General features: G+C 34.7%; 1 protein-coding gene across 1 annotated transcript in view; it reads right to left on the reverse strand.

Moving 5' to 3' along the window:
* COL24A1 (collagen type XXIV alpha 1 chain) overlaps window positions 1-19,593 on the reverse strand; it is a 486,748-nt gene that overhangs the window by 192,739 nt on the left and 274,416 nt on the right. Inside the window, exons 25-26 of the mRNA XM_063624268.1 lie at window positions 17,854-17,907; window positions 14,091-14,135 (exon numbers count right to left, since the gene is read on the reverse strand). Of these exons, the coding sequence (XP_063480338.1) occupies window positions 14,091-14,135; window positions 17,854-17,907 (99 nt within the window). The remainder of the gene's footprint in view (window positions 1-14,090; window positions 14,136-17,853; window positions 17,908-19,593) is intronic.

Below are 19,593 nucleotides of genomic sequence, written 5' to 3' on the forward strand. Positions count from 1 at the left end.
CATTTTTATATGGCAGTTTGTTTAATTTTCAGTATTCCAACTGAAACAGAACTACTATTCTGTTGAAATTCTTAACTGCTCTGTGTTCTATATATACACCGACTAGCCAATACGGGAACTTAGTGACTACAAAAAGAAAGAAATACAGTCAGTGTGTACTTCATGCTTTTTGCACAGGACAAAAGGGATAATTCTGAGTTTCGAAACCTTAGGATTAGATGAGATATTAAATGTAAAATAATTAGCACATGGCACGAACAGATGTTTAATAAGTATTAGTCCCAATTTCCTTATGGGTTACAAATTATTTTGGCAATTAAATCAATGCCTTAACATCCTTGTCCCCATTCCCCTATGTACTGTTTTAGATTTATCTACTAAAACTAGATGAGCACACAGTGGTCTTGACAAATACATGTAGAACTCAACTGATTCTAGTTGCTACCAGATTGACAAGTATTTCAATCCAAGACTTATTCACTAAATTTCTGCCATATGCCAGGAATGTGTTAGATAATCAGGAAACAAAGGTGAACCCCCGTTTACAATCTAGTGTCCGCAGTCCAGTGGAAGAAATGCAGGTTAGTTACAGGTGACATGGAGAAGGGAAATTGAAACCAACCAAATTGCCTTATTCGGAACATGCATATTCTTTCAGTTTCATCTATGCCATTCTGACTAGAAACTTAATGAAAATAAGTTACTATTGCACATATTTTCACGTTGGACTTCTCCTGTCAGTATATCTATTGATACCAGTGAGAAAAAAATAACTGATACTTTAACAATAAAGATCCTCTGATAATTCTGTTATGGGCAACAAAATATTTGTTTTAAAAAGCTGACTTAAAAAAATCAGTGTAACTGACTGAACTTCAAGTGGCATGTATCACATTAAGAAGATGCTTCCTAAAATATAACATTCTAATCCAGGCTAATAACTATTTGTAATTTTTTTCTCATATTATTAAAATGAGAATAATTTTAAGGATATTTCATTTCTATCAGCAGTACATAGAAGCCCCTCAACCCCCGACACTTTCTCCACCACAGAAGTTTTATGGAATTCGGCAGCCACGCATGTATGCTATAAGAATTTATTTCATTATGTTTTCCCCTCAGGCCATTGTGTTTCTTTGAAATTGGTATTTTTGAAACAGTTTATTCCTTTTTTCCCTACATCCATCACTTTCTGTACTGTTAAGATATCAATTACTCCATGAAGTCTCATGCATCTCTCCAGATGAAAACAATCAACTTATTCTTACTTTGTAAGGGATAAATCAAGTCTTAACTTTTTTCAAGAAGGCTTCTTGACTATTTTAAACCACTATAAGCTCTCATTACCCTTATCCTCTTTAATAACTAAATTATTTACCAGGAACTTTTTGGTAACTAAAGAAACCACTAACTCTTATCCTGTTCCTTATATTATAAATATTTACTTTTTGAGATTTGATGATCCTTAAGGAGAGCAATGTCATCATGTGTTTCTGTATACCAACACAACTTGGCAACACCAAGGAGTCAAAACTATATTTTTGAAAGACTCCTCCCTAACTCATTCTATGAGGCCAGTATCATCCTGATACCAAAACCTGGCAGAGATACAACAAAAACAGAAATCTTCAAGCCAATATCTTTGATGAACATTGATGCAAGCACATGTACCCTAGAACTTAAAATATAATAAAAAATATATTTAAAAAATCCTCAACAAAATACTAGCAAGCTGAATCTAACAGCCCATCAAAAAGAGATGTACAACATTAAAAAATACAAAGAATTGCCAATTAGTTAATCTTTTCTGAAACTTTTGCTTAACATTCTTTCCTGACATACTTTTGACAATTTTTCATCTTTTCAGTATTGGTTATCATGACGTATTGGTATCTTCTACTATACTATGAAAGCAATCTGGTCTCACAGTCCTTACTCTTACCCATTTTGTTATATTATTCTAAGATATTTTGTTTCCAAAATCATAGTTAGATATGATTGTCACTTTTTCATTCAACAAATATTTATTGAACAACTGATAAGTGAAAGAGTCTTCTGCTAGGCAGTATGAGGAATATAAATAGGAAGGGAAACATGGATTCTTCCCTAAGACATTTATAATCAAAGAGCCTAGGGATATAAATATCTAATACACAGGAAGAAAGTATTAAAAATTACAAAAGACTACATTTTATCAAATTTAACAAGAGATAAGGTTTATTTTCAGCTCAGAGATTTAGGGAAGATACTCTACAGGTAGTGTTTGAGCTGGGCCTTTAAGGAATAGATAAAATTTGAATATAAATATACAGAGATGGAAGTCTAGGGCATTTCAAAAGAGAACTGAAATTGAGTTGATCCAAATCATTAATCTTTGAACAAATGTTTATTGAATATATATTATGTGCCGGGTACTGTATATAAGATATAGTCCTTGAATTTATGGAGCTTTTACTCTATTGCCTAAATATCTTTTATAACTTTCCCCTTCATTGCTCCCCAAGTTGAAGCATTTCGCTGTCATTTCTCCTTAATATTACTGCAATAACTTTGTTATTGGTCTCCCTTCATCTCCAATTCATCTTTTATCTTGCAGCTGCAAGATATTTCTAACTGGCAATATGACTGTTTCAAAATATTACTATAAATTCAATGATCTCCTTACCACTACAGGATACAATGTTAATGACTGTGGATGGCATATATACAGGGTTCCTCATTATTTCATCATTGTCTACTCCTTGTTAAGACCCTTTCTTTTCTCCCTCCTCCCTTTTACTGTATGATCCAGTGGTATAAAACTAATTGTTACTCAGTATATATTGGTTCTCTCATGATTCTCAGCCTCTGTACATGTTCCGTTACCTAGAGTGATGCCTAACGCCTTCTTACATTTTTAGGAAAACTCCTCCATATTATTCAAGGTCCTGCTCAAGAGCTGACTCTTTTTCAAAGCCTTGCCCTGGTTATCCCACAAAAAAATGCCGTGCTCTTTTATTATAGCCATAAAATATTGTATCGTAATGGATTTTTGTCTCTCACGAACACATAAAAAGCAAGAATTTTTTTAACTATTTATCTGTAACACCTAACGGTATGTCTGACAAACAACTGGTATCCAAACAATATTTGTGGAATAGTAACAGTCTCAAAAAGCCAGTGGATTAAGGTTGTAAAGAATGGATGCAAAACATATTACAGATGTAGAATTTATAAGAGTTAGTAACTCACTGAAAGTAAGTACAAAGGAAAAGAGGGAATACAAGAAAAAATGCTGAGCTTTCATCACCTGGTAACTGGAGAGTGTGGTACCAATTACGGAAAATACTAAGAGCAGGGGGTGAATTGAACTTTAGAAGAAAGGTGATGAGTGCGGGTTTGAACCCAGTAAGTATTAGGCTTGAAAACCTGAAAACAGCCTCAAACAATGGCATAAATAAGTTTTAACTTTACTAAAAACTACAGATCAGAGGAAGCTTTCAGATTTAACTTCATCTGTCATTGATTTCATAAACAGAAGTTACCCTTCATGATTTAGTTTTTGCTTCACGAATCATAGCGCTTAAAGGACTTAAGGTCCAGAAGGGAAAAGACATATTCAAATAAAAAATGGCAAGAAGTGGTAATAGAAACATGTATAAAATACAGAGGATACTTGATGTGAAGTATAGAAGTGATACTGGCATTGACTTGTAGAAAAAAAAGTATTTGTGAACTCCAGAAGTTCGGTGGGACATTACAGGCAACTAGTAGAAGCCAGGTGAGCTGTGATTCATTGTGCCTTACTTCCCTCCAGCTATCATGAACTGCTTACAGTACAGTTCTGCAAACGCTCCAGGTCATTTCATGCCTTCATGTTTTATTCTCATGCTATTGCTCCCATTGAAATGTCCTTCCTTATTCTGACTGCTTCACAAGAATCTGTCACATTTTCAGACTTAGATTGAGCACACTAATGTCCTCTGAGTATACAGACAGTAGCAAATAAATTTTAAAAATTACCTTTCATTTCTTAATTTATCATAGTTCAACATACACACAGTGTCAAGGTACAAAAATAAGGCACGTGGTCACTGCTGTAGAAGAGTTTTCTGTATGGATAGTTCAAGTAAAAAAGTTACTGTGATATCAAACAATGAATGCTGAGAACCATAATAGTATAGATAAAAGTGCTGAAAAGGCTAAAGAAGGAAGAAACAGAATCTCACTGGGCATGGAGATTAGAAAAGACTTCATGGTTGAGCAGGTAACTTAAGATGGATCTTGAAAGTTGATGCTTGGTGGACAATGAGGGTGGGAAAGCAAAGGTCTTTAGAGGTGGCAGAAACAGCCTGAAACAAAGGCATAAATAAGTGAGTGATGTTTAATGAATATTGAGTGGCCAGATCATAGGGAGTAAGTTGGAAAGTGTAGGAATAACAACTGTAAAGGTAAGTGAGGAATATATTGTGGGTGATCTTAAAAGTCAGAATAAAAATTTTTTACAATTTATATTCTTAAAGCCTCTACAGACTCATTTTCCCCCTTATAATCTACTATGTCCCATTCCCCTAGCATTTTTTGGAGGCATTTATATCACCTTGGTCTTTTCTGATTTTAATGACAGCAAATTGATTTTATCAACACACCAGAAAAACATAGATTCCAAAACACATTAATCAGAAAAGTGCTGAGCATAACAACCTTGTATCTCAGCTGTTACTATTTTTCCATTTTTAACTGAAAATGAAAAGGTTATATACTTACAAAAAGTTTTCTGCGAAATACAAACGTGGCTATATTTGTGGTTAAAATAAAATCAAGATTTCAATCAATTACTTTTCTTACAGTCAAAAGAAGAGCATTCATATATTTGTGGCCAAAAATGCAATGCTGCTCCCCTCATCGGGCTGCTTAGTACAGTTAATGAAAAAAGAGATATTTCATAAACAGAAGATAGAGTCCAAATTCAAAATATCTCAACCTGATAGGAAATATACGTTTAATGACGTTCTCTGATAACTTTTTCAAAATAATAAAATAAAAAGTCACTAAAACTTAAAATGTGGAAATGCTTTGATCTGTAAAGCAAGACTTCAAAAAACATGTAAAGTGTTAAGAAAAATGTTTCTAGTGAACATGCACACATAAAGAACAGATTTCACTCCTCTTGAAAATATTTTCTGGTAAGATTCTTAAGTGTTTGTTAAGGAAAAAAAAATGATAAATTCCATAAAAGTATTTTAGATATACATATGGTGTACATATAAATGCAAATTAATTCATTATGTTCACATTACACAAAATAAATATCTGATAGCAACACAATTTGTCTGCTAATTTGAATCTGTTTTCTGATTCGAGAGTAAGAGTTGAAGAAATCATCATATTTGTGTTTAATGTTTCTTAATGATAAAAGACAAATTAGGCAGAATCACATACGGTAGATTCATTTAACAAAATCTTGTACATCTCAAATAAAGTATAACCTTCTAGGACAGGAAAGGGCAAACTACAGCCTGTAGGCTACCTCCTGCCAGCCGTCTGTTTTTGTAAATAAAGTTTACTGGGAACAGAGCCAGGCTCATTCACTTATGTATTCTCGATGGCTGCTTTCATACTACAACAGTTGAGCAGCTGTGATAGAGACCGTATGGCCTGAAAGTCTAAAATATATACTCCCTGGTCCTTTATAAAAAAGTTTCCTGACCACTATTCTATAATGTTTGTAATCTTTATAGTATATTGATTACATAGGCCTTAATATTTTTTTAAAAAATCAGAACCACAATGATTTTTCACTATTTTTAATCTCAGATTATAATTCGGCCATCATCTTCTCTAAGAGTGGTAGTGTCAACAGGTGGCCCAAAGCAATGCCTTTACCTTTGCCCCTTCCATTATTTCCATCAGTCCTTCCCATTCTTTAATACCAACAAGGAATGTATTCTCCATTTTATATATCCTGACCATAAAAGTATCATTAGAACCCTTTGCTATTTTTACTGATGTGTAAATAAAAATAAGATAGTGCACTACTAATAAATGCAAACAGTATAGTTTTTATGCAAACTAGCTCAGGGGAAGTCCCTTGACAGCCTCTTCCAACCAAAATGCCACCCCTCGACCCCTTCTATATAGAAAGTTAGAGCTGCCATTTCCTCAAAAGTTGTGATTAACACTTTATAATGTCCCCACCTAAGAGAATAGTAACATGTTTTTAGCAAAATAAAGCCAGAGTTTCTCTATCAACACATATGTCCTTATGATAGCTGCCAAAACAATTTTTACTTCTTTTTCTTAGAGTATCTTATGAAAGAGGACTAATGTTTTGGCAAAATTATGTGTATAATTCTTTTCTCATTTTCTAGATCATATACTACTTACAGATCAAGTCTTACTTTGCTGTTATCTCTAGCACACATTAAGCGTTCAGTAAGTGTCTTCTGAATGCTAGAATAAATAAATGAGAAAAATACTAGTTTTTAACTGCATCTTTCTTTTGTTTGGCTATAAAAATCACAGTATCCTTCTAAAACACAGAAACATAAGTACACGATGAAGAAAAACATGAGACACACATATTTGTAGATAATGAATTTACTTCCAGTCATAGAATAATAATGTTTAACCCTATTAGGGTTCTAAATATTAATGTCCTAGGCACATATACAGAATTACATTGAATGTGATTTTTAAAAAATAATCCTTAGGAGTAAATCCTTAAAAACCAGAGGTTATTAAAAAATATTATTTCTATCAATTCTAAAACAAGTAAGGTGATCAAGTTTACATTTCCTTAGTCTGAAGGCTAATGGGCTAATTGCCTCTGGGCAGTAAGCATGTTAAATACTCACATCTGAAAGAGACTGATGCTATTGGAAAAGCAAAGTTCCATTTTAATATCTCTTTTATTATTATTTTGAAGAAGTAATTTATTATTTTTACAATTTGGGCAATCTGAAAAATTTTATTAGACTAAGAAGGGTACTCTCTTGTTTATTATTCTTTAATATGGCATGTTTGATAACTAGCTTGCTTTCTATACCAGTACATGAATGCTAGGTCTAATTATTTTTCAGTTTCAAAAATGATAAATATCAAATACATGATCCTAAGACATAATAATTTTACATGTCCGTGGTTTTTCAGAATAGCTTCTCAAACCATAATATGGTAAATGTGGCCCCATGACCTCTAACTTCATGCAGTAATAACAGGATTATACTTACTCATCAGAAAGACAATTGAAAATCTTCAGCTAATTGCTAAGAGGAAGCAGGATGATGGGGAGAAGTTAAAGATATCTCCTTATCAGTCCCAGCTCTGCTACTATATGACCTGACTTTGGACAAGTTTCTTGACTTCTCTGAAACATAAGTTTCCTTTTGTATAAAATAGGAATAATAATTATTATTTTCCAGGGTGTCTATGAGGATTAAATAATATAATATATGCAAAGTATCTGGCATATTATCAGTTCTCAATAAATGGTAGCTATTTTTTATCATATTCAGGTAAACATCCTCCTGATGATGAAATGTATCATTGACATACATTTCATATAACTTTCCATTGCCTGAGAAAAATTACTACCCCCTATTATATAGAAGGTATACAACAGCTTTATTGCTGTTTTACAGATATGAGTAGCCTAAAAACAGGAGGGGTCGATGACGTTCTTTAAGATAAAGGCACTGAAACTACAAAGGCCCTAGTTAGGCATAGTTGTAGAGTTATACTACAGTTCTTCCTGCATGGCTGAATGGTACCACCAGTATCTGGGTTATTTCCCTCAAGGAAATATGACTTCTTATGATTTAGGTAGGTCCCTCTAAAACTAGCAGTCTCCTACTGATACAAAAGAAGGGCAGGGAAGTGCTGGGTAGGGAAGGGCCGGGTAACTGGTGAGGGCTCCACCCTCAGGCCTGTGACTAGAATGGCCCACCACGCTCCCTATCCTGTGCCCCTATAAGCCGGATACAGACACAGACACAAATGGGTGGATGATAAGAGAAGCAGAATAACACAACAACAGACACCAGCAGGCCATCTACGGGGAGACCACATGGAATTCAGTTGGTGTAGTTGGAGAAAAGTCCAGCCACTGGGCGGCCTGAGTCCAGGGGAAGACCAGCTTCCCACTCCATCCCCTTTTGGCTCCCCATCTGGCTTGCTGAGAACAACCTCCACCACTCAGCAAAACCTTGCACCCATCCTCCAAGCCCACATGTGATCTGATTTTTCCAGGACACCAGGGCAAGAACCCGGGATACAGAAAGCCCTCTGTCTTTGCGATAAGGCAGAGCATCTAATTGAGCTGATTAACACAAGCCACCTGCAGACGGCAAAGCTGAAAGAGCACACTGTAACACATGCCCACTGGGGCTTTGGGAGCTGTAAACACTCAACCCTAGACGCTGCCATGGGATTGGAGCCCCAAAACGCTACGCACTACCTGCCTGTCTGCATGCTTCCCCTAGGGGTTTGACAGCGGGACACCAAAGAAACGAGCCACACCCCTATTGCACACCCTGCAAGGGGGATAAGGGAACTTTTCCCATTTCATTATTAATGAAAGAAAAAATTGGAAATAAAGTAAAACCAACATGTATCAAGCTAATTTCATGGTAATTCTACCAGAGGGTAGCAAAACCAATCACTGTATCAAATGAGGTTTTGTGCTGAGCACGTCTACGGTATTTTTTTCTGGCTCTTTCAAAGTCTTTCCTATTTCTATCACAAATATATTTAGTTATATTTTCATAATTCTCAGAGGCAAATAACATTTGACAATATTTTTAGAAGTAAATTGCCAGCTTGGCTTAAGATATTGCAGAGCAAAATTTTATTTTACCCTTTTTCACATCTCCTAAACATTAATTCCCAAGGATGCACTTCAAGTTTAAAAACAGGACAAATTGATGATTATCTGATGCAGAAAAGAGAGACTTGGAACTGAAGATAAAAATTTTGGATTTGAAATCCTGGTCTGCTACTTACTCACTGTATGAATTTGCATACATTACATAACTTCAATAAATTTCACTTTCCTCATTTATAGAATGCAATAAGAAAACTTATTTCATAAGAGTTGTTTAAAGACTAAATGAAATTAACAGGCCTTCAATAAGTATATTTATTTCTTTTTATTTCCTCCACTGATTCCACCTCTTTTTGCTTTTGAATGAATTGGTTATAACCCAGCTTGGAATCAGTCATGAGAGGGTTTATGATTCTAAAGGTTTTGTAATGAGAAACAGAGTACCTGATTTCGAGGATTATCCATGCCTTTCTCTTCTTCCTCTCTGCGCATCGGTCATTTATTATACATTAGCACACCAGAGAAGAGGCAGAACAACAGAGAGGACACGGTAGATTTCTCATGAAATCTTACTTTGTTCACCAAAGTCTATAAGTAAAGGAATAATTGTGGTAAATCAAATAAGTTGGGTTATGTTTTAAGAGATGAAACAATGTGGCCAGACTACTGGACAATCATCTGAAAATTTCCACGTGGGGCAGAAATGTGGCAACTGAAACTTAATGTAATCAAAGAAACTCTGTGAAAAAATAAATCCACATTTTACATTTAAAATATGAGACCAGAAAATGATCCTAGAAGTCCCCACCGATTATTCGCCAAAGACATCCTCAGTTCCCTGTTATAGGTAAAAGGCCTGCTTGATTTAAGTATCATCAACAGTAAAGAAAACATAATAGGAGTCATTATCCTACTCATGAAGAAAGCTCTGAAGTCACTGCCTCTAAAATACTTTAGTTTTGTTTGCTCCAGCATCAGAAAGACATAATGAAACTAGAAAAGGGCCAGAGAAACTTGGAACCAACCCAAATGCCCATCAACGACAGACTGGATAAAGAAAATGTGACGCATATACACCACGGAATACTATGCAGCCATAAAAAAGAATGAGTTCATGTCGTACCATCATTCTCAGCAAACTAACAGAGGAACAGAAAACCAAACACTGCATGTTCTCACACATAAGTGGGAGTTAAACAATGAGAACACATGGACACAGGAGGGGAACATCACACATCAGGGCCTGTCAGGGGATGGGGGGCAAGGGGAGGGAGAACATTAGGACAAATACCTAATGCATGCAGGGTTTAAAACCGAGATGACGGGTTGATGGGTGCAGCAAACCACCATGGCACATGTATACCTATGTAACAAACCTGCGCATTTTGCACATGTATCCCAGAACTTAAAGTATAATTTAATAAATAAATAAATAAATAAATAAATAAATAAATAAATAAAAGGGCCAGAGAAAAGAAGCCAAATTTGCAGGTGAGAGGAAGACTGGAAACATCAACATTCTTAGAAAAAAGTCATGGATTCTTAGAATTGGAATTATCCTGAGACCATCTATATACCATTTCCTTGTGCTTCCAGAATATTCCTGATAAATCCTAAATAGTTTAGTTATCAAAGGCCTAATTGTACACTGGAGACTGACTAGGATCCTCCCCTGACTTGCAGCCTACCTCAAATCTGTTATCTCAAATATCTTCCAAATATATCCACCTCTCTTTATCTCCACTGGTCTAAATCATCTTTCTCATTCATATAGACTACTGCAGAAGCATCCTCATTGGTTACCCTCTTCTACTTCTGCTCTTCACAGCCATGCTTCCCAATCCATTGCAATAAGAGTGATCTTAAACCTCAAATTAAATCATAACATTGGCTTACTTAGCATACCTTTAGCGATTGTTCATTGACCTTACATTCAAGTGCAAAGTAATAAACATGGTCCTAAATGATTGGCTCCTGCCTCCTTCACTAGTATCATCTCACATACCTTCTCCCTTTGTTCATCAAAGTTTATCCACACCAACTTTATTTCAGTTCCTCAAAAGAGCTACCATCACATATAACAATAACCTCCACCACAACAGCTAACATTTACCAAGTTTTTACTACATGACTGGCATTGTGATAAGTGCTTTTTGTGCATTATCACATTTAATCCTCACAAGAAAATCTATAAGGTAGTTATTTTCATCATTTTCCTCCTGGAAAAAAAACAAATATTTAGAAACATTAAGTATTTTTTCCATAGCAAGGTAGGTGGCAAAGATGGAAATTATGTTATATTGCATATTCCAGGGAAGTTTTTTCCCCACCCCTTCCCTGGCTAACTCATATCATTCTTTATGATTACTACTCATACGTCATCTCCTCAAAACAGCCTTCTCTCATCCACTGATCTAAAATTGGCACCCTTGTCATAGTCCCTTGTACTTTTTTTTAATAGAATGTATCACAGTTTATATATTTTTTATGTGACTATTTAATATCTGTCAAACCTCTAATAGACTGTAAATTCCATGAAGGTAGGGACCATATGTTTAAAAATCTGCCTGGTATAATCAATAAATATCTGCCTAATAAATGATTGAAAAAAGACATCAAACCTTCCAATAATAAGGTGTTGGATCACTCTATGGAAGAACTTATTTGAGTGTTAGAAATTCTATTAAAATATTCTTGCCTACATTAAACCAAAAGCTGTTCCCTTATAATGTCTATCCACTGATCCTAATATTGGTCTTTTGGCCAATAGTGGAAAAGAACATTTCTTTTTCTTTATAGTTCTTCAAATACTTTCAGCCTAGACAGTTTAAGACAGAGAGGACTGGTAATTATGGTTAGATAATTCTAGATTTACTTCTAAACATCTGAATGCTAGAATATGGAAGATGAGAGGCCATCTTTTGAAATTAGAGACTCATCTGGGGCACATTTATGGAAATTAAGTCTTTGTATACTATAAATAATTGCAACAGGTAGACATGAAATATAGGTGGGACTGCTGTGCTTCGCAAATTCTATCACAAATTGAATTCTAACTGGTATAAATCTAGAAACAAACAAACCTGAAGGAAGGCCAGTTAAAGGCAATTAATGACTATACAAAAAGATTGAATAAAGTAAAAATCAGCTACTACAATTACAAGATAGATATCATGAAGTGCAACCATATCTTCTCCTATCTCTCAAGAATTTTCTGGGCAACAGAACTCTGGATTAGATGAACTATATTTCTAAGATTTTGAAATTAGAAAGACAAAATGAAAGCCAGAATTACTGAGAGCCAAAAATAAAAATATTCTTTAGACATTTTATATATTTGAATAAACTTTATATAGGCAGTGATTTTTTAAAGAAGGCTTCATGTGCTATCCTTAACAAGAAAGATAGAATCTCAAAGTTGGAAAGGTCTTTTTGTCTGATAACTTATCAGATGCTTAAAGACTCTCTACAACATTTATATGAGATGGCTATTGAACTGATATTAAAATATCCAAGCATGGCATAATGCAGATATTTGGATTTTGAGTTTGGAGCTCTGGGTTTAAATCTCAGTTCAGTAATTTATTAGCTATGTAACTTTGAACTGGTTACTCAATGTGCTCCAGATTCCTAATTTTAAAACCAGAATAACAAAATGTATCTTTTAAAGCTGTTTGAGAATTAAATGGAATACCATAATATGAAATGTCACTTGGCACTATACCTAGTACATAGCAAATGTTCAATAAATGTTATTTTCCCTCCAGTGACAAAATCTACTACCTGCCAAGATAGTCTTTGGAAAGCACTGGCAGTGGGTTCTTATACTATGTGGAATTAGTCCAAAACTATTAAGTAAATAACACTTAAAAGTTTAATATGTAAGATATTATTTTAAGAAAATATGTTCTTCATTAGCATTTTAACTTTGGATACCAACTTTATATATATTTCTTAAGCAATCTGTCACTCAGAAATGGCAGAATTTGAGTAATCTTAGAGAAATATGTTACAATCATATTTGACTAGAAGCCTTCAATAATCTAATTCATACAAATACTTCCTTGAAACTTTCCCAGAAAAATCAAGAACAAAAAGTTCTCCTTCTAGTGACTCAGGATTAATTAGGTATGGCAATTATCTTTTAAGACTACACAGATAGTCTATTTTTATTAACAATTAATAACAAAAAATGAGCATCAGAAATGTTTTGTTGTTTTGTCACAAGACTAAGATTTATAATTGTTTAATTATTTAAGCCTATAAAACAACCATATAGAAAAAAATTTTTTAAGTCATAAGAAATAATATTATCTATTTTGTGACAATTAATTTAGCACACTGTAAATAAATTCACTTTCCTGGTGTTAATTTGATTTTCCCCTTTATATATGTTATGTAAGTTCATTTGTTAGATAATATTTTGGCTGGCTTTCTTCATTGTAAAGAATAAAATTACTTCTAACAAATCTGATTCAAATACAACATGAAGCCTGTTCTTCCACAATAATATTAATTTGAACAACTCAATCTTTATTTGAGGAACACAATTACACTTTCCAGCTCAATATCTCTTAGTTTACCTCAACTTTTCAAGCCTAAAGAAAAACTATCTTCAAGCTATTAAATTATTGCATAATTTAATAAGCTTTTTAGTAATGAAAAATGGCTGAGCCCAGTGGCTCACACCTGTAATCCCAGCACTTTGGGAGGCTGAAGCGGGTGGATTACTTCAGGTCAGGAGTTCGAGACTAGCCTGATTGACATGAGGAAACTCCATCTCTACTAAAAGTACAAAAATTAGCTGGGTGTGGTGGCACACACCTGTAATTCCAGCTATCCCAGGAGGCTGAGGCAGGAGAATCGCTTGAACCCAGGAGGCAGAGGATGCAGTGAGCCAAGATCATGCCACTGCACTCCAGCCTGGGTGACAGAGCAAGACTCCATCTCAATAAATAAATAAATAAAATAGTGAAAAATGTTAAGGTCAAATTAGATTGAAGCTATCAGAATAAAATTAAAAACCAAATATTAGAAACAATGTTTCTGACGTCACAAATATAGTTTATATTGGATGCAAATGTCATCAATGGTGTTTTCTCTCATTTCTCTTTTGTACAATAGGTTTTTTTTGTCAGCAGAAACATCACAAGTAAGTTTAAATTTGTAGTGGATAAGAATTATTCTGATTCTGAGTAACTTGATTATAGCAAACATAATCATGGCTAATATGATTCCTAAAAATGCTTACAGTTGATTAAAAAAAAAGAGCATAAAATAATCTTACTGTTTCACCAATTTTTCCAATATTTCCTTGGTCTCCTACTTCTCCCTGTCAAAAAAGAATATAAAGTTGCAAAAAGAGTTATTTTTCAAACTAGATTATTCATGACAGTTTCAATATTCATTTTTAGTGTAATTATCTAGTCATAACCTAGAAAAAGGCAAAGGAAATTTCAGTTACTTAAAACTTTGTTATAAGTGGAGCAAACCACCATGGCACACGTTTACCTATATAACAAATCTACACATCCTGCACATGTACCCCAGAACTTAAAATAAATTTTTAAAAACTCTGTTACAGTATTTCTATGAAATGTGGCCTACCCTCTATTTTCATTCAAATAGTAATGTATCAGTCTGTTCTCACACTGCTATAAAGAACTACCTGAGACTGGGTAATTTATGAAGAAAAGAGGTTTAATTAACTCACAGTTCCACGGTTTAACACCAAGCGTGACTGGGAGGCCTCAGGAAACTTACAATCATGGTGGAAGGTAAAGGGGAAACAAGCACAACTTCACATGTTGGAGCAGGAGAGAGTGAGAGCAAAGGGTGAAGTGCCACACACATTTAAACTGTCAGATCTCGTGAGAACTCACTAGCTATCACAAGAATAGCAAGGCGGAAATCCGCCCCAATGAGCCAATCGCTTCCCACTAGGTCCCTCCTCCAGTTTGACATGAGAGTTGGGCAGGGACACAAATCCAAACCATATCAGGTAATAATCTATTTTCTTAAAAAAATTCTCCTATTTGTGACTTTTAATCACTTTTATAAATAAAATTTTTAAAAATAAAATCTTTATTGAGGTGTACTCTGTAAAAGGCAGAGTAGTAAGCACTGTGAAAGATATTAAGAAGAATAAAATTAAAGTCTTTCCCACAGGGATGTTCTATTTACTCAAACAGAACAGACTACATGCCACAGGTTAAGTACTAAAGGAGGTCTTAGGAAAAGGCACCCTGTGAACTGCAGCAGCTAGAGCTGGCATCACTGGAGAAGTAATGCATGTTCATAACCTCTGAAACAAAATTTTGCAATCCATAAATCTCTGAAAACTCAGTTTTTCACAACTCATTTGGTGGCAAACTTGACCTAACTTGGATTGATTTGGCAGCAAAGCTTATTTTGTTCTGAATAAGGCCATTTATAGTCTTGATTTATTCCAATTAATCTGAACATCCTTACATTTCACTACAGAAATATTAATATATCTAATTATGGTATGTTGTCCCACACCCTTTTGGTAGTGGTAAATAAAATACAGTATATGCAACATATTTTCAAAAATCCAAACATTAATGATTTCAAATAATGGATTATGAAACTGTAAGTGGGGCCCTGAAAAATATGTGATACTTAACACCGGTAATGAGAAAGGGTCATTTTTAGTGGTGAGGAATGGCATCAGCAAAGGTATTGATTAACGAAAGGTAAAAGATTAAGTTCAAAGTACCATAGAGACTGGCTCTAATAGCAATATACATTTAGTGTACAGAAACAGATTAAATATGTTATGTCTAAAATTAGTCAATTACTGTCTAAACAGTAATAATTATATTCCAGTGTAGAACAGTAAGATGTTAAGATACTGAACAATATTGTAGCCAATAATGACATGTGGCTACTGAATATTTGAAATAGGCTGGTCTGAATTGAAATGTGATATGAGTATAAAAAATACATCAGACTTCAAAGACTTTCTACAAAACAAGAATAGAAAACAGCTCATTAATAATTTCAATATTGATTACATGTTGAAAGGATATAATATTTGGATATCTTGGGTTAAATAAAATACTATTAAATTAATTTTACTTCTTTCTTTTCACTATCTAATGTGGCTCATATTTGCGGTTCATGTTGCATTTCTATTGGATAGTGGTGATTCTAAGCACTGAAACCTAATATTCATCATGAGTGATCACTGAAATAAACTTTCAAAGTCTACACCAATTTTCTTTTCAGTTTCTGTATGTATTTAGATAAATAGTAAAGAGTGAAGCACAGCAGTAGGTTTTAATAACTAATTTTACCAGGCAGTTCATTAGACAGCATTTATGGAAAATTTATGGAAGAATAATATATGGATTATTAGTTTTCTAGTATTTTTCCCTCCTTACCCGTAAGTTACCCTTCTTAAATTCCAAAAAAGATGAACCCACTGTGCTACTTAATTTTAAGGGAGGTTTGTGTTAATAGTCAAAAAGCAAAAGTTGTTTGCAGATTACTTGCATTCTTACTTTAGTTTTCAGAGTCTGAAGGTAAGAAGTTACTTGTCTTTGACGACAATGAAGAGAGAGAGAGAGAAACTATTTCCCCAGGCCTAGAAAGAAAACACAGATCTAGGGTTCTGTGAAGAGTGTGTCCCTTAACCAATTCCCCCAGGCAGTGCCAGGTCCCAGTTAATAGCTACATGATGTATTGAAACACAAATTTCAGTGACAGCTAGGGAGGAATGAACATTACAAAATTTCCTGTGTTTACTAGGTAACACAGAAGCCACCTAGATTTTGGTATGATCCTAGGGAGGGAAAGTAAATAAATAACTGAGATTCCGTTTCTTGTCAGTTTCACTGGATGGTAGCTCACAGTTGGATTTCCTAGAGCTATTTGGCAGTCTCGTAAAGGAGAATTGTTAATCCCAGTAAAGGAGAATTGATTAAGCCTTTTGTTTATAAATACTACAATCCTATTTTTCAGAGGACTTTTATATGTAACTTGAGAAAGAGTCAGGTACACATATTATGCCCCAGGATAACTTTAGCCTCATACATACTGATACATTAAAAAATACTTCAGCTCATATTTCTTTAACAAGTTTGAAGAGTGTTGTTTAGCTTTTCCTTAGGTTCCAGCATCATAAAAATGATATGTTTAATATAAAAAAATAGCTTTAGGAAACTTAGTAATAATGCTGTGACTATGTCAATTCATAGTTAAATTTTAAATTTGCAAAACTTACCAATTCTTATAAGCTAGTTTCTTTCAGGTCTCAATTGTGTATGTAATAAACCATTGCATTACTTTATATTTGTTGGTGTTATAAAAATTATCCAAGACCTTGGAAATAAAGTAAATAGTGAGAGATATATCTTTTTAATATCATAAAGTGATGAAGGTTACCCAGTGATTATCTAGTGAATATACTTAGACTCACTGTTTACTAGTGATTAAAAGATCCAGACTTAGTAAAGTTATAGAAACTTGCAGATATCTACCCAGTAGAATTGATAACCCCAGAAGTTATGGTTTATTGCCCTGTATGTAACACACAAATCTTATCCTAACATTTCTTTATTAAATCACATACATAGATATAGATACAGATACAGACATAATCACAGATACACAGATTGAGCATCCGAAATCTGAAGATCTGAAATCATAAATGTTCCAAAATCTGAAACTTTTTGAGTACCAGTATGACACTGAAAGGAAATGCTCATTGGAGCATTTTGAATTTCAGATTTTTGGATTTGGGATGCTTAACTTATAAGCATATATAACGCAAATATTTAAAACTCCAAAAAAATCTGAAATCTGAAACACTTCTGGTCCAATGCATTTCAGATAGGGGATACTCAACCTGCATATAAGTAGATATAGATATAAAGATATAGATTCTCAGTTGCTCTTTGTAACAGTTTGAACATCTCACTGGTTCTTTTTAAGTTGATGTGTTCATTTCATATTTGTATGAAAGTCATAATTTTATCTTTCTGAAAATTATATTTTAAAACTAATAATAAAGTCAGTTGCTTTACCTTTAAGCCTTCTGGTCCTGGTTCACCTGCATACCCCTTTTGACCTGGTTTTCCCTAGAAGAGAACAGAATAAAAGAAGAAAGTATATATGTTTAGTCATCCTCATTTTTGAAAGTTTCCTAAGATATATGAAATTTAGACTATTCTTATAAATTAAATATTTTAAAATTATTTGATAAATGTATTTCATCATACTCATTCGCCATTCATTCTACGAATATCTGACTGTCTACTATGTGCCATGAACAGTTCTAGATGCAGAGGATCGAGGACTGCACTGAACATACCTGCCCTCATAGAGCTTATATTTTAGTGAGAATAACAACGTTTTAAAAAATAAGTAAAATGTATAGTATGTTAGGTAGTGGTAATATGAAAGGCAACAAATCAAGCAGGGAAGGGATATATAAACTGTTGTGGGAGTTTTATTGAAAGTGTTCATAAGATTCCAGGAAAGAGGCCCTCACCGAAAAGTTCTTTGCAGATTACTTGTATCCTTACTTTAGTTTTCAGAGAGTCTGAAGGTAAGAAGTGACTTGTCTTTGATGACAACGAGAGAAAGAGAGAGAGAGAGAAGCTATTTCCTCAGGCCTAGGGAGAGAAGAGAGATCCCAGGGTTCTGTGAAGAGTGTGACCCTTGACCCTCAACAAACTTCCCCAGAGAGTGCCATTCCCTGGGGGAGTTGGCAGTTTGGTGGCATTTGAGTAAAACCCTAAAGAAAGGGACAAGTTAAATGGATATCTGAAGGAAAAGTATTCCAGGCAGAGGAAAAGGGCCTGTGCACAGGCACTACAGCTAAAATGTGTGTAGCATGTTGGAGGAACCAGGAGAAGCTGAAGAATTGAGAGGAGAAGACCAGTAAAGTGATGAAGTCAAAGAAGGAAATGGGGCCGGGCGCGGTGGCTCACGCTTGTAATCCCAGCACTTTGGGAGGCCGAGGCGGGCGGATCACGAGGTCAGGAGATCGAGACCACGGTGAAACCCTGTCTCTACTAAAAATACAAAAAATTAGCCGGGCATGGTGGCAGGCGCCTGTAGTCCCAGCTACTCGGAGAGGCTGAGGCAGGAGAATGGCGTGAACCCGGGAGGCGGAGCTTGCAGTGAGCCGAGATTGCGCCACTGCACTCCAGCCTGGGCGACAGAGCAAGACTCTGTCTCAAAAAAAAAAAAAAAAAAAAAAAAAAGAAGGAAATGGGGGATGAGAAGTGAGGTCATGTAGGGCCTTGTAGGTTGCAGTTAGGACTTTGACTTTTATCTGAGTGAGACAAGAAGCCTTAGACAAGCTTTAAGGAGAAAACTGATTAAGATCTAAGTTTTAACAGGATCACTTTGATTCCAGGGTAGAAGAAGAGAGTCCGAATAAACGTCTAGTACAATAATCCAAGTGAGAGATGATGGGGGTGTGAATCAGGGTGGTAGCAGAGTGGTAAGATTCTGGATATAATATGAAGGTAGAGCTTCCAGGAACTGCTGGCAGGTCATGTGTGAAACGTGGGAGAAAGAGAAGACTCAAAAATAAATCTCAGGTTTTTAATGTAAGAGGAGCAGACCAAATGAAATGAAGAAGACTGAAAACAGGTTTGGAGGGTAAAAAAGAAGCTAAGTTTTGGACATGTTAGTTTGATATGCTTGTTAGACATCTGAATGGAGAGATCTTGTGGTAGTTATTTATACAAGTCCAGAATTTAACTGGATCAGTTAAGTTCTTTCTAATCAGTAGAAAGATCTGATAGGAAGAA

This window comes from Symphalangus syndactylus, chromosome 12 (genome assembly GCF_028878055.3).
Source record: "Symphalangus syndactylus isolate Jambi chromosome 12, NHGRI_mSymSyn1-v2.1_pri, whole genome shotgun sequence".
NCBI lineage: Eukaryota > Metazoa > Chordata > Mammalia > Primates > Hylobatidae > Symphalangus > Symphalangus syndactylus.